This window comes from Chelmon rostratus, chromosome 7 (assembly GCF_017976325.1).
Source record: "Chelmon rostratus isolate fCheRos1 chromosome 7, fCheRos1.pri, whole genome shotgun sequence".
Classification (NCBI taxonomy): Eukaryota; Metazoa; Chordata; class Actinopteri; order Chaetodontiformes; family Chaetodontidae; genus Chelmon; species Chelmon rostratus.
Window position 1 is genome coordinate 20,595,647 of NC_055664.1, and position 20,999 is coordinate 20,616,645.

The 20,999-nt window shown below is 43.9% G+C and overlaps 1 protein-coding gene across 1 annotated transcript in view; it reads right to left on the reverse strand.

Annotated features, from left to right (window-relative positions):
- Positions 1–1,572: 1,572 nt before the first annotated feature.
- The window catches only part of dph1 (diphthamide biosynthesis 1), a 53,772-nt gene continuing 34,345 nt past the window's right edge, over positions 1,573–20,999 (reverse strand). Inside the window, exons 5-12 of the mRNA XM_041940353.1 lie at positions 20,020–20,174; positions 17,819–17,940; positions 14,373–14,441; positions 13,527–13,683; positions 10,843–10,943; positions 5,303–5,381; positions 2,744–2,872; positions 1,573–2,356 (exon numbers count right to left, since the gene is read on the reverse strand). Coding sequence (XP_041796287.1) covers positions 2,276–2,356; positions 2,744–2,872; positions 5,303–5,381; positions 10,843–10,943; positions 13,527–13,683; positions 14,373–14,441; positions 17,819–17,940; positions 20,020–20,174 — 893 coding nt within the window. The 3' untranslated portion in view covers positions 1,573–2,275. The remainder of the gene's footprint in view (positions 2,357–2,743; positions 2,873–5,302; positions 5,382–10,842; positions 10,944–13,526; positions 13,684–14,372; positions 14,442–17,818; positions 17,941–20,019; positions 20,175–20,999) is intronic.

Here is a 20,999-nt window from a genome sequence, read left to right on the forward strand (position 1 = left end):
TTTATTGAGTGTAGGAGGTTCGGTGCAACTCTACTATTGTTTTTTTTTCTCTATTTTACACAGGAAGGGTTAGCTAGACAGGCCTTTTGTACTTTGAGCTATACTTTGTGCTCTACAAGGAGGAATCATGCCTCTGTGCGTTTTTTGGTTGTCCATTATTAGCATGTTGGAAAGAAAGCGAGGCTGAGCCACATTAGACTACATCAGCATAAGACTACACAATTAAAAACAAACAGTATGTATCTTTGAAGGTTCAAGCTTTGCTTGTCGAGCATTTGTTTGGTGCTTTGATGTAATTTTATCACGACGGGAGTAATAGTGACATTGCTGTAAATGGTGAGAGAATGTTGACATAATGCACCATATGTGGTGTAAGAGTAAACATTTGTCTATTACAACATGGATCTATGGAAGAGCACTTGTTGCCAAGGTAACAATCAATGGGGATCCAAATAAACAAAAAGGATAGGAATTACAATAAATGGTCCAGATGGTATTTACAAACAAAAACTGAATGTACTCAATCTAATCCTTATTACTTCAAAAAGTTTCAACTGAACAGCAGCACCACAAACATCAATTTTATCAGGTTTCATTTCATTTCCTACATTTCCAGACATACTGACAAAAGTACATCATCATCAAACCAGTGGTAAACTACTATTGTTCCCTAATATAATAATTCAATTTAATTATGGTATCTAAATACCCAGTGGTTCAATGTGAAAAAAGGTTAAATTCTGACAAAAAAAGTATGTCTTGCCAGCAAGGACACTTTCTGAAAGACATCCTCTTCTACTGATGTTAAGATCAGGAACTACTTAATATTTAAAGCAAAACAAATCTTTAGGCCGAGATTAAAAACCGCGGACTTTAGACGAGAGGAAAAGAGGATTTATCAAACTTCTTCCATCTTTCCCCCTGATAGAGTGTGCCGAAAAATAAATCAAGCATCAGCTGAGAGCGAGCTCTGCTGCCCAATAATTTATTCTCCACTGCCGTGCATCACACACCGAAATGTAGCAAGTTCTGAGCTCTTCAAAATAACGGCCCCTAGTGGGACATGTGAGGCACATCATGAGACAGACGGACATCTGGCGGGACGGGCTGCATCACACTGGCCTCTGTTGCCAGGGAGATACGCCGGTGGAAAGCAGAGGCAGGATCTGACTGGAAGAAGCCCCGTAGTTGTTAGCAAATAACAAAAACTCACAGACTATTGTAAACACCTGAGACAATGCGCTGCAACCTGGGGAAGGTTCACAAGTTCTCGGGATCAGCTGGAGCCACGGTGAGCTGCTGTCAATCAGTTTCTGCTGTGGCAGCCAAACAGCAACAGAGTGTTTTTTTATTTATTTATTTATTTACTTATTGACAGACTCCTCCATCAATAAATAATGAGGATGGAGAGCAGTCGTGACTAGCACTGCATGCATCGGGAAAGCTCATACCCCTCAGCCTTTAAAAACAGACCCATCTCCTCGGCAAGGCACCGTGTTTGTCAAAAACACACATAAAGAGGCAGGGCTCCGTTTCTGATTCATTGTTTCCGAGTTTGACTAGAAAAGCGAGACAGAGAACGCAGGTTATGTCACAATGCATCACATTTTTATTCGCAATATTTCAGCAGAATATTCTCGTGAAAAGTCGCACAGTGTACATCAAATAAAGTGCTTCATACAATAAGCCTGTGACTGTCTTTGAAACGGAGCATGAAGGGAAACTCATTTGAAGTGTCTGACAACGTACGGTGCTTTATCCGGGGACAAGTGGGTTGCATTTGACTGAAGCCACCCACATTAACACTTTAATTCCATACAATGTACTCAAGGTCATCTACAGCGTTCTCTCTCTCACAATTACGAAAGCCGCGTCTTCATCACAGAAAGGCCCACACATTTCCTCCGAGAGGGAAGAACTCCAGGCAGAGAGCAGCTCCTTCATGTGAATGTGACACGAGAACGTGCATGAGCTCAGACACACGGGCTGTTCTCTCAGCTGCGTGTATTTGGAGCTCAGGACACATGCAGAGAACGCGAACAGGAGCAATGAATTTGGTCTGATCTCCTGTGCTGTACAATGAGGGCTTATTTATGGCTGGTAATCCATTCGAGGAGGTGCTGAGGGCTCCTCTGACTTTAGCTCTGCTTGCTGATAGACAGTCTGGACAAAAAAACCCACTTTGTACCTCTCTTCAGCCCTCCTGTCGTTACCTGAAGCAGAGAGGCACTGGCAGGCATGAGACCGTTCAAAGAGAGCACTTGGTCACGATGTGTCATTCCCCCTGACAGCCACAGGGGGCGCACTGGTTCTTCCCGCACTGCTTGGTGGGAAGGGCTGGCTCCAAGCCTTGTTTCTGCAGGCAGGCAGTGGGATAGCATTAACACAAGTGACAGTACTAACCTATCTACCTACAGATTAGTGGTAATATGTGGCAATGTGGCTAATGAAGGGTGGATTCACACTGCAGCAATTAGCTACATATCTAACTGTTGTTTAATTTTTTTTTTTAATTGTATCATGCACATCAAGGTCAAGGTCATAACCACGCCTTTACGTGAGGAGTCCACATGCATGTCTTGTTATCATTGTGCCACTGGGTGTCAGTGTGGCAACATACTGATAAAAGCCCTCAAACACATGCTGAACAGCGTGAATTCACATTCTACCAGCTACCCTCCCCCCTCTCCTCCCCCCTCCATTCCCCCTGCCATTCATTCTTTTATCTCCCGGCCCTGCTCACCTGTCTGCGAGTGGGCCGCACAGCTTGGTTGTCAGGGTGGTTGGGTGCCCATGGCCCCAGGCTCTGATTGGAGTAGAAGTCCATAGGGTAGACTTCCTTCCAGCCAACCTCCTGTAAAGCCACAGCTGCCTGAGAGATAGTGAGAGAGATAACGTTAACAGAAACATGAAAGAAGAAGCTCGACAGCCTGAAAGGGCAACACCAGCCCATGTGTGTGTGAGGCACCATTCTGCTGTTTTTTTCCCCAGTTATCTACGACTGTATTCGCAGTTTTTTTGGGCGAACCAGCTGCATGAAACCACAGAGTGATGAGAAGACACAACAGACAAGACAGGTGTCATAATATTAAGCTTGGATAACAGGCAGAGTTGTCATGTTATCCCTATGCAGCTGCACTGCATGACATAACAGCTGTGAGAGGAGTGCAACAGCACAGGCATCACAGTGCTGTGGCATAAGTGCAGAGCACTCCATATGGAAAAGAAGTGTCAGTGAATATTGATTGTGAATGACAGGAAGAGCAGCTGAATGACTGAACAGATGAATAAACAGGCGAGCGGAACGCAACAACAAATCATTTCATTGTTCATTTATTCATTTATCCAACACCTCATTCATCATTTAAACTAGTCAGATGTCTAGACCTAACTTCAAACTCACACAAGCTGGGAGAATTTAGATCACGTTTGGAAAAACGTTGATATCATGAATCGACAAAAATGGTCATTTGTTCAATTGGAGAATTTAGTTCAAAGGAAGCATGAAAAATGCAGCCTGAAGGTGATGAAATCTCTCCTGGTGGGACACAATAGATCACTGTTACACACCTTGTGTGTACTTTATTGTGTTCAAGGCAGTGTTCTCTTACGTACTGGCTGCATCTTTAAATAGAAACAGGAAAATGACAGTGAACGCTCTCGTTAAACACGTTTCGTTTACCTCCATATGAAGAAACAATAAAGGATACAAGCAGCAGCAGCAGCAGCAGCAGCAGAGATGCGAGCTATAGAGGTTGTTGTTCCTATTTTTCCACATGTAGCACAGATACTGTGTATTAATGTTTGTATAAAAGGTAAAATGCAACATACCTGATTTTTACTTGTGTTTTTTAGGTGTAACAGATGAATAACAATTTTTTTTTTAATTCATATCCAGCTATTAAAAATAAAATATGAGGGTCAACCAGGGTCCATAGTGTTTCCTCCTAAACAAACAAACTGCGTAGTGGGATAAATCTTGCATTGTCTCATTTTTTCCCGTCTCCTTTCCCCCCAAACCTCCTTCTGCTCCTTCATTTCCTCCTCTCCTCTGCCCTTATTCCACCCGCCTTTCATTTCTTTTTACGCACTGCTCTCCCCTCCTCTCTCACCAACTGCTTCCCTCTGTGGAAGCTAGCTTCTCCTGCTAATCCCTGCTCTGACAGGAGAGCCAAGTGTGTCTTATTGACTATAAATATAACATGAGACGCACTGAAAATAAATGCTGCCCCCCCCTCATCCTACCCACCCCGCCCTCCACCCTTCCCCTTGCTCACTCCACCCTCCCATCACGTTCCCCTTCATCTTCATTGTAAATGCCACAGTGAAAAGCACTGTGCACTGAGACATGCAACACTCACAGGTATTAGATTGGGGTGAATTACGACTTATCACAAGCACACGTATAGACACAGCTGGAAATGATTTAAATGCACAGACGTTCTTCCCAAAAACCTAGCGGGGAGAGCAAAGGGAGCTGTAACAAAAAAGGCTTAAGAAAACAGACTGCCGCTTTCCTCATTACAGAGGGGCGAATTTCAGACTTCACACGCTCCATTATAGACCTCAGTCAAAAACAATTCAGAGCAATCATCACTTTTTCTTCCGAGGTGAGCGCTATCATTATTCCTAACGGCCTCATTCTGAAATGTATGTGCAGCACAAGCGGCGCACAAAGATGTGTACAAACAGCAACCATTTCAAATCACGCTCCGATATTCACGACAGCAATTCCCCTCGCAGCCATTTCACAGGGACTCAGATTGGTAGCATTTCTTTGAGGTAAATCACTGAATGAATTAATACTCGACATCAAGTGCTAACCAGCTGAGTCACATAATCACACAAAACTGCCAAACCCGTCACAAAGTTACCAGCTGCAGCGGCACACCAACAAACACTTGCTTTGAAATGGATCTATATGTGTTGCTGTCCGATCTATCTCTCTCTCCCTTTAGAAAAACAAGACAGCTGCAACAGTAGCGGGGGGGCACTGTGCAGTCCTGTGGCCAGCAGGGGGGGCTAGTCTTCTGCTGAAGCTCTTTTATGTGTGTGTGTGTGAGCTTTATAACAGGGATGGAGGGAGGAAAAGATGGAGGGAGAGAAAGATGGAAGGAGAGGAGGAGTAGGCGCACCACTCCATCCAGCACAAGCAGGCCTTGATGAGTCCTACACAAAGTCACACAAAGACCTTTATTTAATTGAAGGTCTGTGTGTGTGTATGTGTGTGTGTGTGTTAGCCTCCTCTGCTAACTGAGTGACAGCTGTGATCTTTCTGTGAGACTATAAGGGGCATGTTTACCTCGTACGGGGACAGCAGCGGTTTGGAGAAGGCTGTGCCCCAGTCAATAGAGAGGCGTGGACAAGCGATCTGGATCCACCTGTAGGGAAGAGAAGGTGCAAAATGTGTGCTCAGATGTACATCCAGTGCAGAGTGCAAAAAACAGAGGCAGTTAGAGAGGGCGAGAGACCAAGATCCTATTAGGCAGGCAGGGCACATCTGCGGCTGCACGTTGCATGTGGATACGTGATGCAATGGGTTGTGCAGGGAGCCTCCCTCCACCTGATCTCCAGCATCTGTTGGGGAGATCTGTCCTGATTTGCAACAGCTCTAAAGACAGCCACGCTACACTGTCTGAATGCACAGCCAGCCAGTGAACGAGGGAGGCTGAAAAGAAAGGGAGGAGGGTTTTGTTGTCGCGGAGGGGGTAGACTGGTTGCAGGAGGCATAAACAGAAAAACAGGGGAAGAAGTGAGGAGGTGAAAAGAGAAGAAATGCAGCGAAAGAAAAGAGGGAGAGGTGAGGTGAGTGTGAATAAAAAACCTGCACCAGCCCGGTCTCCACGGAGGTAGCCTACATAGCTGGCAGACAGGGTGGTGGAGAGGGGTGAGGGTGGGGTGGGGTGGGGTTGGGGGGCTGTGTATGAGAGAGATGGGGAGGGGGGATGAGAAAAAAAAGAGAGAGAAGGACAGAGATACACAGCGATAGTGAGGAAGAGCAATGAAGATGAAAAAACAGAAGGGGGGGCTGAAGAGGAGAAGAGAGAGCACAGGAGGCAGAAGTGAGGAGGAAGATTGGCAGGGAGAAAAGTGTTTACTTTGGAAAATGCATGAAAGAGGGATGAGGAGGGCGTGGATGTAAACAGCTGGAGGGAAAAAATGAACAATGGGAAAATGGAGACGGAGACACGAGGCCTGGGCTACGGGGTTGGCTTTCAAAGATCAATGCTATCCACAGCTCCATCTCCACCGAGGGAGCCGACCCTCCCTCGTCCCTAATCCTAATGATGGAGCTCCATCAGAAATATTGACAAATATGAATTGAGCTGCAGTGCATATAAAAGCCCCGGAGAAAACGTCAGATCTAGGTAAATGCCAATAAGAACGCACCTGTTTGAGATGTGCGAGTACAGACGGGTGGATGGAAAGTTTTGACGCGACAAATACTTTCATGTCTACATGACTGCATCAAAATCCCCATCTGTGTATTCTTCATTTTCCTAACTTTCACACATTTTCTCAGCTGCAGAATTGATTGCGCCGTTGACTCTCACTCCTCTCGGCTTTTCTGTCACAGAAATATTCCGCCCCCTCTGGGCATGCACATGGCATTTTCTCATTTTCAAATAACACTTTTTTTTTTTTTTTAATGTCTACCCCCAAAGAGTGAATTCTTATTCATCCTCCTAATTTCCTGAGTCAAAGATATTTGCACCAAGCACCAATCTCCTCAGACACAAGTTCGCTGAGCTGAGATGGAGATGTGGAGTCTGAAATAATGACCTTTAAGTCCATCAGCTGCTATTCATTATCAGAGACCTTTACGTAGCCAAACATGGCAAATGTATGAAAAACCGCCTTAGCCCACACAGGAGCAAGGCACTAACAACAGAGGGGGAGTCTGACAGTTTGCATTTGTGTGCACATGTATGTCAGCAGATGTGTGTGTACTTCTGCTGCATGTATCTGTCTGTGCGTATAACGAGCTGAAAGAAACACTGGGATTGGTTAAAAGGGGGAGGGTGATTAATAGGCAGACCAAGACTCCTCCACTAAATCCTCGGGGCGAGCAGTGAGAGAAGGGTCAGAGAGGAAAGTAAGACAGAGAGCATGAAAGGGAAAGCAGAGAGGATCCCTCCTAAGGAGCAGATGGCCACATGGCGCCAGAGAGGGCTTTTCTAATATTAGCACAGAGAGTGACTGAATGGTCAGCGAAATGCATGGTGCCACGCCAGGTATTGCCCCCAGAATGAGGCCCAAATTGTACTTCCAGCCCTTATCTGGCCTTCAATCTAGCCAGCACAGTGGATATCCTACACCATGCAGCACAGTGAAATAAAGAGAGAGCTGGAGGAAAGGGGGAAAAAAGGACAGAGAAAAATGTGGACCTTGCTTCACAACTTATTCCCAAACAAAGATTAACTGACATAAACTATGTATGAATAGGAGCTTGATAGAAATCTTGTCTCTCTGGTCCCTGTCTAAAGGATCGTCTTCCTTAAGGAACAGTAGAATCCTTCAACACAAAGAGACATGCACGCGTTAGAGGAGCAGGACGCGGCGCTGGTGGGGACTGCGCTCTGATATATAAAGGTAAGGCTGCATGACATTTAGTTACGCAACGTGAGCTCCGGCCCCGGCCTCGCCACATTACCTGCTGTGGCCCATTACACCCTGACACTGTTAGGGGGACCTCCACCTGCACGGCTGCGCTTCAATTACGCTCACAGTCTTGACCCGGCAGAAAGCAAGAACAATTAACCTTTCAGCGCGGCGGGAAAATGAAAAGTGCTCACCTTTTAAGGCAAAACCTAATTGAATTACAACAAACAATTCCAATGCAATGGAGTCAAAAAATTAGAATTGCAGCAGAAAGATAAAAGACTGGGTGGCATTTGCGGTCTAGTTGAGATAAGTGTGTGCAGTGTTCAGATATCTGCACAATAGTTTAAAACCTGCTTGGGGACAGCCTAATTACACACTTAGGAACATATGCTAATGGTGTCTCTCTCTTTATATGAGTGAGTATGTGTGTGTCTAATGACAGAGAAAGCCTGGGGGTGGGCTCTGTACAGTGTGCTGTGCTGGCTAGTCCCGAGCACTAATGCATCCACCACCACCCCACCTTCTATCTCTCAATCTCCCTCTCTCTCCTCCTCTTCCTCCCTCAACACAGCCGGATTCAACGCAGCTTCTGACACCCGGCGGTTTGTGCCGTCTGTTGTGGCCTCATGTAGGACGCCCGTGTTCTTACACCTCTTCTGAGCAGCGGGGGGAAAAGAATTAAACAAAAAGAGAGAAAATAAAACAGCCGACAAATAAAGAAAAACACCAAAATATATCCACTGGATGCTGTCCAATCATATCTTCCGAAATCCACCCTTGATTTCCACTTTCATCTCTAATGTAGGCTCATTAAAGAACACTAAAAACATCCTTTTTTTATGTTTACACTGACAAAGGCACCACTTTCATGAATAAAAGCAATGGTCTCCAATACAGCTGGAATCTGCCATCAAATGCTCGCTCAGGTTCTCGTCCCTCTTATTCTTTGATGAGACAGTTGGTGATTCAAATAATCATCTTCTTAGGTAACTGTGTGTTTAGACTGCATTTAAGAGGTTTGTTTGCTTTTGTTGAATGAGGATAGGGTCTTCTAAAACAACATGCTTTTCCCTCAAAGCAACATACTGAGAAAAGGTATTATTCTGGGAACGGATATTGTGTCGGCACTGGTGTTGAACATTTTAAAATGATACCCAGCCCAGTACAAAGGGAACATCATTGTTACATTACATCCTGATGTTTATACAGTTCACACCTGAAAACTGATGGAGTGTACAACCACAGTTATACTGTTCTAACAATATATGATTTATTATACAGCAGTTAGCTAGCTATGTGTACCTAATAAAGTGGCAACTCGATAAAAAAAGTATATAGCGTATTAATATCTGATATTCATGTATTCAACAGGCCTTAATTCTGCATTCAAACTTGTTTTTGCTTTGTTGAGAAGCTTTTTGGCTGTAATGAGGGTTTGTTTTGGTTGGGCGAATCGTGCCTGACTTACATAATTTCAGAGTTGCACTCATACGTCAGTCTGAAGAGGAGAGCCAAAAAAACAAAGGGAAAGAAAAAAAAAAAAACGACATGATCGCTCGCTTTCCAAACACAGCCCCCTCAACTACCTCTGCATCTCTCTATCGCTCTCTCCAACTCGCTCTCAATCTCTCTCAGACCTTCTGTCCTCTCACCCACTCCTCCCTCACACATCACACCTCTCATTACTCCACAGCGAGAGGCCAATCTGAGGGAGTGCGAGGAGCGTGCATGTGTGTGTGTGTGTGTGTGTGTGTGAGTGTGTGTGTGTGATTGGAGCGGTTACACATCAGTGTCTCACTAACCCCTTGTCCATCTTCACCTGTGTTTTCCTGGTTGGAAGTCAGATCAATCGGAGGAGCCTGAACACTTGATGTTTCATTGAAGAAACATTAGCTTATTTTTTTTAACAGCGTTAGGCGGCAGGTCATGTCTCAGCACCTGCCACTGCGATTATCAGAAAAATGTATTAATGACAAGACCCCCAAGCGTATCAATAAAGTCGCATTTCCGCAATAACTTCATAATAATAACTTCAAGAGTTCATTAGGGAAGGGTACATATTATTAGACTCACGATAATATGATTAAAATGAAACAGAAGTCATCCTGTATGTATAATACTGTTTGGATCTTATTGCAAAAGACCACACTGAAGAGTAAGCAGTTTAATAGATTATTCAAGTATAAAAAAATCCCTCTTTCTATGCTCCGTGTGTCAAAGCTGAGGAAATTCTATCAAGCATCCAAGTTGATTAGGCTGGACAATGTGTTTTTGCTACGGAGGCAAAACGATGGAATCTCACCAAGACGTGAATGTCAATTTTGTTTATGAAGCCATACACCCTAGACTACTGTTTGCCAGCTCCTTGTTACAGTGTGCGCTTGCAAATTATGCTGACTCCCCAGTTATGTGTGCAATGATGCCTACAGAATACATTTCAAGTCTTGTCGAGTGCGACTGTAAGGTAAGGTTGCTGTTGGTCATAACAGGTAGGGAGAGAGATAAATTACTGATTCTTTATGACGAAGAAATACTGGTGGAAACAATGAGCCGAAGGAAGATGTGTTTAAAGGTCCAGTGTGTAGGACTGAGGGGGATCTACTGGCAGAAATGCAATATGATATTCAAAGTTATGTTCTCATTAGTGTATAATCACCTGAAAATAAGAATAACTGTTTTCATTACCTTAGAATTAGCTCATTATATCTACGAGGCAGATGGTCCTCTTCCACAGAGTTTGCCATGTTGCACCGCCATGTTTCTACAGTCCAGAAAAGATAAACACTGGCTCTTCCACTTGTTTCACGGCTATTGTAGGGGAGGGTGCGACAAGGCGTGTTCAGGTGTTTGCCATTTAGATGCCACTAAATCCTACACACCGGACCTCTAAAAGATGTGTGGAAGACGATGAAAGTAATCTCGACTTTAATGTTGCAGGAGGCCATGGCATGCGGACAAGGAGAAACCAAATACACGGAATAGTAGGCCCCTGAAGTCTCTGTCTGATGCATTGAAGCATTGTGGGGCAATGCCTTGTACCAGTGCTCAAAAGCACTAGAGGTGCTGTTGTTGCGGAACAACTTAATATAAGTGCTTGGTTTGTTTTCTACTTTTTCATGTTATGCAAAAACTAGACTTGGTTCTGCGAGGCTAGCAGAATATGGGCCATCAGTTCTGATTCTGTCCTAATTATGGTGTGTGCTAGTGTATGTACAGTGTGTGCATCTGAGTACTCACGCATCTACATCTGGCATCAGATCCAGCTTGCTGGGGAAAATCTCAGACAGGAGCACTCGAGTGAAGGGCTTGCCCAGTGACCGAAGCCTCGACTCCAGGTGCTGCGAAGAGAAAGAAGTAAAATAAAGGACCAATGGAGAGGTTTGCGATCCACACATCAAACATGATCCACTCCCGGGTTGTGAAACACCACGATATCAAATGATAAGTTGCAAATCACATAGCCCATTACTTCCACCCACACAGGCACAATCCTGTAAGCACTCCAGTCTAGGGTCATCGAAAAGTTTTTGCTTTACTGTTAATAATCTCAGCAGGAAGACTACTATTTTATCCAGCTCTCAGTCTCTGAAGCCTCATATATCTAGCCATCTTTTCTCTGCTGCTTATCCAAGTCTACAGGGTGGTGACAGCAAGTTAAGTAAGGCAGCAGACAGACTCTTCTCCTCGGGCATGTCCTCCAGTCCAGGTTGGGATGTGTAATCCTTCCAGCGTATTTTGGGGCTTCCTCTGGGTCTCATTCCAGTTGGCTCTGGCCAGAACGCCTCCACAGGGAAGCGTCTGGATTAGATGCCCAAGCCACCTCGACTGGCTCATTTCAGAACAAAAGATCAGTGTTTCGACTCCAACCTCTTTACGGATGTTCAATCTCCCCCACCTGTGTCTGTGCGCCCAGACACACAGCGAAGGAAACTCAGCCTACCTGGAGTTCAATACTGTAGGAGAGACCAGGATTCAGACTGAGCGCTTCCACTTCAAACAAGTGTTAGCCATACATTGATGTATTTGTGGCGGTCTGCCACAATATCAACACTGACCACCATATATTGATTTTCTATTTCTTTTTTACTTTTTAAAATGGGTAAAATCTTGTGTAATTTCAGAGCTGCATGCAGTGCACTGATTGGCTCAGCCCCTCCTTAACCAGCTCTCACTTTCTCTACTTCTGTCTATTCACATTTGTTACGGTAACTAATAGCCAGCGCTAATAGCAGCCAAAAAGGAAGAAAGACTTGCGTTTATTTAACACAACGTGACGCAATGGAGCTGCAAAGTTACATATTGTTCAGTTATAAATTTGTCACAAACTGCTTGGCAAATGACACATTTGCAGTAGAGCACCTTAATAACCTTAAAGCACTACACTAAGGCCAAAAGTCTGATTAGGCCAAAAGAACTCCATCATCAGCAAAGATGCAATCCTAAAGTCACCAACCAGGTGTGTGTCCACTCCTTCAGTGCACCTACAGGCTCTGTCCATAAAGATCACTGAATTGGTAACAAAGCAAAACCCTGAGCCTTGCCTCTGTGACACACGGTCATGTAGATGTGACGTTCTTTTTCTGTAGTGAAAACTCCCAGCAAGGGAATTATGAGTGTTACCGTTTATAATTCCCAGAAGCAACTCCGAAAAAGGACAGTCCAGCCTGACACCCCGCTCGCTTGCTGAATCTGCCTTTGAGGTTTTAGGCATTGGTACTTGGACTGAGATGTTATTCAGGGATGCAGAAACCAAGTGAAAAAAAAAATCCCCAAAAGTTCCTTTGGTGAGATAAAGGTATGACTGTTGCTGATATCCACTGTCCTTTGGAGTATCATGAGACATTTCAACAACTGTACTCTTATCAGAGGTAGTTCTGTCCCCTTGAGAGGTTATCTGACATATACTTCTTAATCTTGACAGATCGCAATGGAAGAGCTGGTGGGTCTTATTCAAATCCCCTTTTTTAATCCATCCGCTTCTGACACCCTAAAATGAAACTTTTTTCCTTGCTGCATGACATTTTTCCATCAATGCTAACTTCATCTTTCAAATCTGGATATATACAAACAGATGTGCACCAATGTGAGCTTAAAAACATATACTGACTGATTAAGTGTGGTGTGGTTTTAAACCTTTCCCATCTAGCATTCAAGTAGAGGTTCAGGCATTCGACCATATGGCAGTATATACTAATTACAGACACGATGTGAAGAGGGCAAAGCTAATAAACAAACACACAACTTAGAAAACAAAGGAGAAAGAATGAAGAGAACAATATGGAACGAGTAGTGGAGGGGAAAGCAGCAGGGGGAGCAGCTGTGGGTTAGGAGTGACCAGAGGGGGCTTCTCGGCCGATCGATTCGTGCCCCCAGACAGACTTGTGTGCATGCTAATGCATAATAGCTCAATCTTGCAAAGACTTTCTCACAAAAGTGTCTGCTCCTAATGGGCCAGCATGAGCGTGCACACACATCTCTGAACCGGTTCCTCTGGATTTTTCTATTCAATCTTTTAAATTATTTTAGGCAATTTGCTGAATATGAACATGAGCATCATTAATTTCATTTGTTGGAATTATGCTTTGAAAAAGGGATTTTGTATTGTAAGCTTTTCCATATTTATGTATAATTGACAATTTCTCCTTTGTGTTGTAGAATCAATAAATATCTTCAAACATACATTTCTAGCAGTAACAATCGAATACAGCCAAGCTTGAGGCCAACAGCAGGATAAGGAATAGGACTTTCTGTCGCTGTTTGGCTGAATCATCCTAAATGTGAAATAACAACCTTCCAGCATCCTATCAGTACTTCATGCCACAAAACCACTTGTCAGAGAAACTCACACTGATAAGTATTACAACCCATTGCACAATTGGCCTCAGGACATGCAGCCTGTCGAAGTGAGCACACAGACTCACCTCCAGGACTTTGGGGCTGCCCTGCCGGCCCAGTGTGCCCAAGATCAGGCCCCATCTCTGGGCCGATCGAGCCTTGTCAATAGCCTGGAGCCTTAAGGCCCGCATGGCCTCGTGGTCGTAGTACTCCCTGGTGAACACCTTACTGTAGGGGTCATATCTACAAACACACACAAACATGAAAAAGTGACAGACGCACTTGTGCAGTTGTGATTGGAATGTGTGCATAAACATTAACAGACAAACCATATTATACACATCTATTGTTCAGGTGTCTATCTTAAGGACGGAAATGCAAGAAAAGATGAAAAAATCCAATCATGAAAAGCCATCAAGTATGACAGGAGTTAGTGTATCTTTGGAAAAACGGAGGTATTTCTGAGCATCTAATCTCCTTTTCTCCGGTACAAGGGGTTCACTTGAGATTAGAATCTTGTTTATGAGAGAGACCTGTGATCTGTGCGGCAGTGCATATGTCTATAACAACACAGTTTCACTTTGCATACAAACAAGACCTCATCAAAACAGAACTTCATCCTCACAAAATGCTACCATGACACTGCAGTAAGGGGAGTGTTTACGACTGCAGGGGAATGATTCGATTGAACAGCATTAGACAGAATTATAAAATACCTTTTCTATGCATAAAACTGTGATCACATTTGTTTTTAACATTTGTTGTCACTTTATTCCATTTACATGTTATCAGCTGCTCTCAAATTGTGTGAATACATCAGAGCTGAAATGCTTATTGACTGCTATGAATGTTTTGAAGATGATGTCAGCATATAAATTACAGAAATGATGAAAATATTTGACAACAAATGGTGCCATTTTGTTTCACAACACCTGTAGGCAGGGATATCTGGGTTTGCGATCATGATGGACTCCAGGTGAAATCTTCCATCTCCCAGATAACTATAGAAAAAAACAATAAATTCAATGTTAGCGATTTGTAAAGAGGAAACTCCCTCGAGACATTCAAAATCCAACGTGTAACAATAATAAATATTGACCTATTATTCTCTTCTTTTCTCCACCAGCTTTCTCTCTTGCTCTATTTTTAAACCCATCCCTCTCTGCTGCCTTTTAACAGAAGACCAAAGTGTTACCAGGCAGAAGGCCTGAGGCTGAGGTGGAGGGGCTGCCCATCTTTGCTGTCAGGGAACGTGACCCCAACGATTGGAGCATGCTGTTTACAGCGAATGGAAGCCCTTCCAATTAACCCGGGGTCTGGTGCAGGGGATTCACCACAGCCCGGGTAGAGGGAGAGTTCACAAACCTTAAGTACACAGAGGGATGTAGGCGCCTGAAAACACAAGCTCAGGCAGTCTCGCTCACACAGTCTTAAATAAACCCCTCTCTCAGGTTCAGGCTGAGAAGAATCCTGCTGTTAGTGTGGGGGGCCACAGGTCAGAACCCCCTACTCATTACGATACAGTCTCAGTAGGCCTACAGAGACGGGACATGCAATTAAACCGGCTCATTGGTCAGCTTTTAGAGCAGCTTGGAATAGGCTGTGGGTGGCTTGCAATGTAGGCTACCTGGCGAGCCAAGTCTTTTATAAGTGTGTGTGTGTGTGTGTGTGTGTGTGTGTGTGTGTAACAAATAACACACAAAAAGAATCCGAGCAGAGCCTCTGTTACACAGCTTCTCTTTGCTTAGCAACATCCAAGGTCCTCGTATAATTATGTTCCCAACAATACGCCTGCTGCACTTCAGCAGCGGTTGTCCTCAGCTCTCTGTAGCCTTAAGAGGCCGGTGTGCTCCACTCTCAATCACAGTTCTACCCTCCATATTACTTTGTTCTTCGTAAAAGTTTTCCCCTATAATGGTAATGCTACGCGTCTTTGTGCTATGCGACACTGTATCTTCACATTCACATCTTCCCATCGCTCTATTCAGAACAAGAGCTATGCACCAGGTAGAAACTGTCAACTGATCATTTCTCATAGCTCTTTTCAGTGCAATTTTCAACTTTCAAGTTCTTTTATTATAGAAATGAGACAGACCAGGCCCTTTCTAAAGCTTTAAGATGGCCTCAAGGACTACCACACAACTAACCATTCTCCATAATTCTTAAGTGCCTCAGAAGGCATGTAAAATACAAATTAAACACTTTTTGCACCACTGACTCATTCCTAATTGATGCAGGATGACCCGATGTTAAATATGAATTTTGTGTACTATCAAAGGTGATGAACAAATGCATGTACTGTTGAAGAGACACTTCTGTATTTTTTTTACCTACCTATTTACAACCGATTCAGACATGAAAATATTGCGCAGGCTGGTTTTCCCAGTGTCTCGCTGATACCTCCCTCTCCCTGCTCTCCTGACATTTTCACACCAAATTATTAATTAGATGAATTGAGGGTTTATTTCAACCAAACCAGAGTTGGAGATTGTTGGAGTTTTATTTCGTTTCTGCTGAGTTGGAATGAAGTGTGTTCTACACCAATCCGCAAGGTAAAATGACTGTTTCTGTGAATGGAGTCTGGTGGCTTTGGCGAGAGCAATATAGCGGATGTTTCTGATTAAACAAAAAGGATCTTACTCTTTAACAAAAAGGTTAAAGGCAGACTTAGAATAGCAATCAGAGTCAGTGGCAAAAACAAACACATTTGGTGGACGTACATTGACGTCACTGCTGCAGTGTTCGCTCAGTTCTGAACCAGTTTTAAAAAACTGTTCTCCCATCACTCACTTAGACACAAAAACATGGGAAAATAGGGCCCAAGTTGAAAAATACTGAAGTCTCCCTTTAAAAAGAGCTGTTCCTGTGCAGCCTTTCTTTGAGATAGTGGGTAATCAATAACTTAATAATAATTTATGGAGGTAAAATGAATCTTGCTAATAGAGAGAAACTCTTATTCAGTAATTAAGCTTTCGATACAGCTGTCACCACATAATAAAGCTTTTCTTCCATTCAGGTTTAGGCACATGGTTTGGAGGAGTGGGCCTCCCTGGAGGGGGATATGGCCGACTTCACGCAACCATATGTTGTGCATGTGCATTGAAGAATATGAAAGAAAGAGACAGAGAGAGACAGAGAGAGACAGAGAGAGACAGAGAGACAGAGACAGAGAGAGAGACTCAGTCAGCCTAATCGATTCTCTCTCCTATCACACCCCTACACATCCCAACTCAAACATCAAAGACAACGCACATTGGATTAGTAGGTGAAGCACACCCTGAACCTTCCACTTCCACTTCTTTCACTCGTACAAAGACACACACTGAGACACACATGTGCACTCTCTCTCACACACGGGTGTGCACACACACACACACACTCACTCACACTCCCATTGGGCCTGACTTATGCATACAGCAAAGCTTGTCCTTGTGTAGCCATTTTAATCTCATGCACTGGGAGGTTTTAATCACATGGACTAACACTCGATGTAGATCAGACATACCGGGTGATGCACCTAGACATAATTATACCTGGGGAATTACTTCAACTCACTGTGCGCCACAAAGCAGAGGATTCTCTCTGCTGCAGAGCTGTGCAAGATGTATAGACACAAAGTGGCTGCGGAGGTGTTGTTTGTTACCTGATCTGTTACTTTGCCAGAGCACCCTCCTCCCTGCAGTACAGGGAGGATAAGCATCACTTTGACAAGTCTCACATGCACAGCGTTTATGTTGATGTAAAAACACAGAAGAGCTCGTCTTTCAGGGCACATGCAGCTACCGACTGGATTCATCATCTTTCTTCCCATTTAGAGGAAATGCGACACAAAAAAGAGCACAAGCGGACACAAATTTGAAGACAAACGACGCCACGTCACGCAGTTTTTCAATTCTCACCATGAACGTGCCACAGTGGGTGCCATACTTTATGAAAACATTTTTTTAAAATATGGAAAATTGGCGAGCAGGCGTAAGTATTGTGGTTGGTTTGAAACAGCCGAAAGTGTTGGTCTGGCTTAACACAATTCAATGCTTTGCACAGCATGAAGGTATTTTTAGCATTGCCATTCTAGATGAACAACATCCTGCTCTTTCTAGCTGGATATAATAGCAGCCTGATCAGAAGCACACAGACGTACCTAGCTGTCACAGCTAGCTATGTCTGGTGTGACTGGTGTGATGCCACACTGATTATTCCTCATGTTGCATGGGTGAGCATGGGGATGGCAGGGGCAATTATAGTAGCTGGAGTTGGGGGGTCTGGATGAGTCAAGGCTGGATGTCTTTGGTTGCCTGGATATCTCTACTAACTAACAGGAAGAAAGGACAAGTGCTGAAAGCGTGAGCTGGGAGACAGGAAGAAGGAAGTTTCTTACATGATGGCGTCGACATGGCGGTCCAAGCGAGGGGAGGTACAGCCCAAAATTTCTCCTGGTGACAGAGGCCGACACTGCGGGACCAGCACATCATAATCTGTCTTGAGGGCTGCACTCACAGCCTGCAGCATGGAGGAAAGGAGAAGGAAAGATAGCTAGTGATTCAGATGTTTTCACCACCTTACCATTAACCCTTTGGCTTGTTTTGGAGTAGCGTCAGGTTTCTCCAAAAAAGAGACCCGTGCGACAGAGTGCATGTGCTAAACCCTGTAAAAAGTGCACACATGGCCACATTTATCTTCCCATGCTATTTTATAGCAGATCGGATACAGTTTTAAGAGCAGTATTGGGAAGACGTGAGGGAAATAACAGATAACCACAGGAAACAGTGGAAAATGCTTCCCAAACTGGTCAATGATGATACAAATTAAAGGGAGGGGAGCCATCAAATGCAGGAAAATTAGAAGATGTAATATGCTAAATATGAGCACAAACAAAGGCACTGAACGGCAAGAGGAATAGGAGTAATGAGGATTTAGATCTAGCTCGTTTCGTCTAAACCACAACATAACCGACTGGTGATATATTTAAATAGAGCTTTGTTTATTGTGTATTTTCACCTGGTCAGTCCTCCTTAATTTCACTTCATATCCATATACAGTTATTGGATTATTATAGTGCCTCCAGATTATCATGTGTTTCTGTCTGTCATCCCTTGTGAATAACATAAATTGTTTCTGTGTTCAATATGTTTTTATGTTAGCGGATCACACATACAGTCCTCTCTATCAATAGCGAAAGCAATCCACAATTGTATTTAAGGTTTATGTTATGACTTATTTATGCTGTCACTTCCTGCTTTTTCATAAACATCTTGATGCGCCAAGCTTGAAATGAATCCAGAGTAGCTGCTGATCCAAGCTTTTTTTTTTTTTTTTGTTCGTCTTGCCATTGACTGCCTGTATCTGAGAGAGAAAGTGAGAAATATTCATATGCTAAATATTTGTAATTATGTTGGCTCCCCTCCTTTTTTCTTTGTATTAAAGGATAAATTGCAGCCGGGATGAAAGGCACAGAAAGTGGATGCAAGTGAGATAGAAGAAGGAATGCGCATGCAGAGAGGGGAAAAAGTGGAAAGCAGCAGTCGAAAGAGGGGTCGACAGAGGGCAGCGACACAAAGAATGAAAGGGGTCGGAAAAGATTACACTGAAAGTGTGCCCCCAATGTGTCCTTGAATGGACTCATTCTCCCAGAGGTTTAACTCCCAATGAAGCCACTCATGGTTAAATGTATGGATTCATGATTCTGCACTCCACTCAGACAGAAACGGTGGAAAAAAAATGTGGATAAGAAGAATATCAACGCATTAACAAGGGAAATAAACATTTTCTGAAAAAAGAGCTCTAATACTCAGAGTTAGTGAGCCTGGAGGAACGATAAATTGAGCGATTTAAGGCTAATTTAAGGCGGCCTACAGGGAACGCTGGTGAACTCCCTGCTTCTCCCGCCCTTACTGTGTGACCTCAACAAGCCTACATACCTTAAGACATGAGTGAGATGGAGGCACACGTGCATACGACACACGATCCCAAACGCAGAGACATATGTACACATCCGCACTCAAACACCCCGGCATAAAATATGACACACATGGGCAGAGCGTGGTTTAAAAATAACGCTGGTTACATTAGTGAGGAGTGGTGGTTGGTCCAGCACAGCAAACGGAAGCAGCAGAAGGCATTATAGGAGAGAGAGGCAGCTAGTCAGAAAAATAAAGGGATGCTCAAGCTTAATATATATTAATATATAGCTGCTGCCGCTGCTTATGTAAAGCGCAGAGATAAGCACAACGCTGAACCGAGAGGCCTTCCGAGTTCATTCCACCTTTCAAATCCAAAATAACCGCTGCCGGGTTTCTCAAACCCACACTTGAACCGAGCTTAAGTGTGGAGTGGGAGCTTGTTCATGAAAGCCGGGAACCAGAAACGTATACTGTACAAATGTACAAAAGCGCTAGGTATGTTTGTGTGTTCCTATACTGTAAAACCAAAAATACTCGGGTGAAACAGGAAATACATAACGGTAAATGATTATTCAGGTGAGGATACTGAGTCGCTCCACGGTGCGTCAGCTCTCTCTCTGACACCACAACAGGCTCACCCACATATACACAGAATCAGACAGAGCCAGTGCTTAATCACCTGCAGCGCTGCCACAAACTGAATAGTGCTGACGAGTGCCAGAGATTGTCCAGGAGGGAAGTTGAACTTGACCGTGTCCAGGAAGTGTGCATTGTCCATCTGGATATCCACAAACACATACAGCATCTTGATACCTGCGGTAGAATCTATGGGGACTGCAGAGAGAGAGATACAAAGACAAAAGAACGACGGATGAATAATTCACTCTGTTATGTCAGGTAAGCTGATGGTATATACACTATTGATGGTGCCTCACGCATTAACACACAGCACATGTTCAGCGATACAGCTATATGGGAACACAGCACATGCACATATAAAGCTTGCAGCAGAAGCCCGAGAGGTGGAACTGAAATTCACTTAGTGTGAATCTCCAGCACACGCAGGAAGTGATGCAAAGACCTCAATTATTTAGGGAAGGAGAGGGACACATGCGATTACTATTAATGCCATTAATTTCACAGGCCATTTACTACGCAGCCGGGCCTGCGAGAGGTAGCAAGAGACGTGCCGAGTTAGATGCTGAAAAAGTAGGTGAGCGTCCAACAAAAGAAGGGGAAAGGGCGCGGGCGAGGAAGAAGAATTATCGTTTGCGTTGATCATCATAACTGCTCTTCGTCATGTGTTACATTTAATTTGCGGATCAAGAGCGAGGGCCCTTTTTTGTTCTGATTAAGCGAACGGTCCATTATGGTGCAAATGTTTTATGAGCGAGTGCAGCATACTCGATGGCCTAGATTAACACCGAAAGAGAGATAAGGGAGCAAAAGCAAGACAAGGGGGAAGAAAACAGAGGGCGAATGCAGAACGGCGGACTAGGAGGGACCGAAGATATGTGAGATTCACTTCTTTACAAGGGATTGAATGGTAACCAGGAGTGAGGAGTGAGGAATTAGGAATTACAATGAAAGTAGGCTGGGAAACACTAAAAATTCAATGCGGGGGAGCTACTGTATGGGGGTTAATGTACTATATAAATT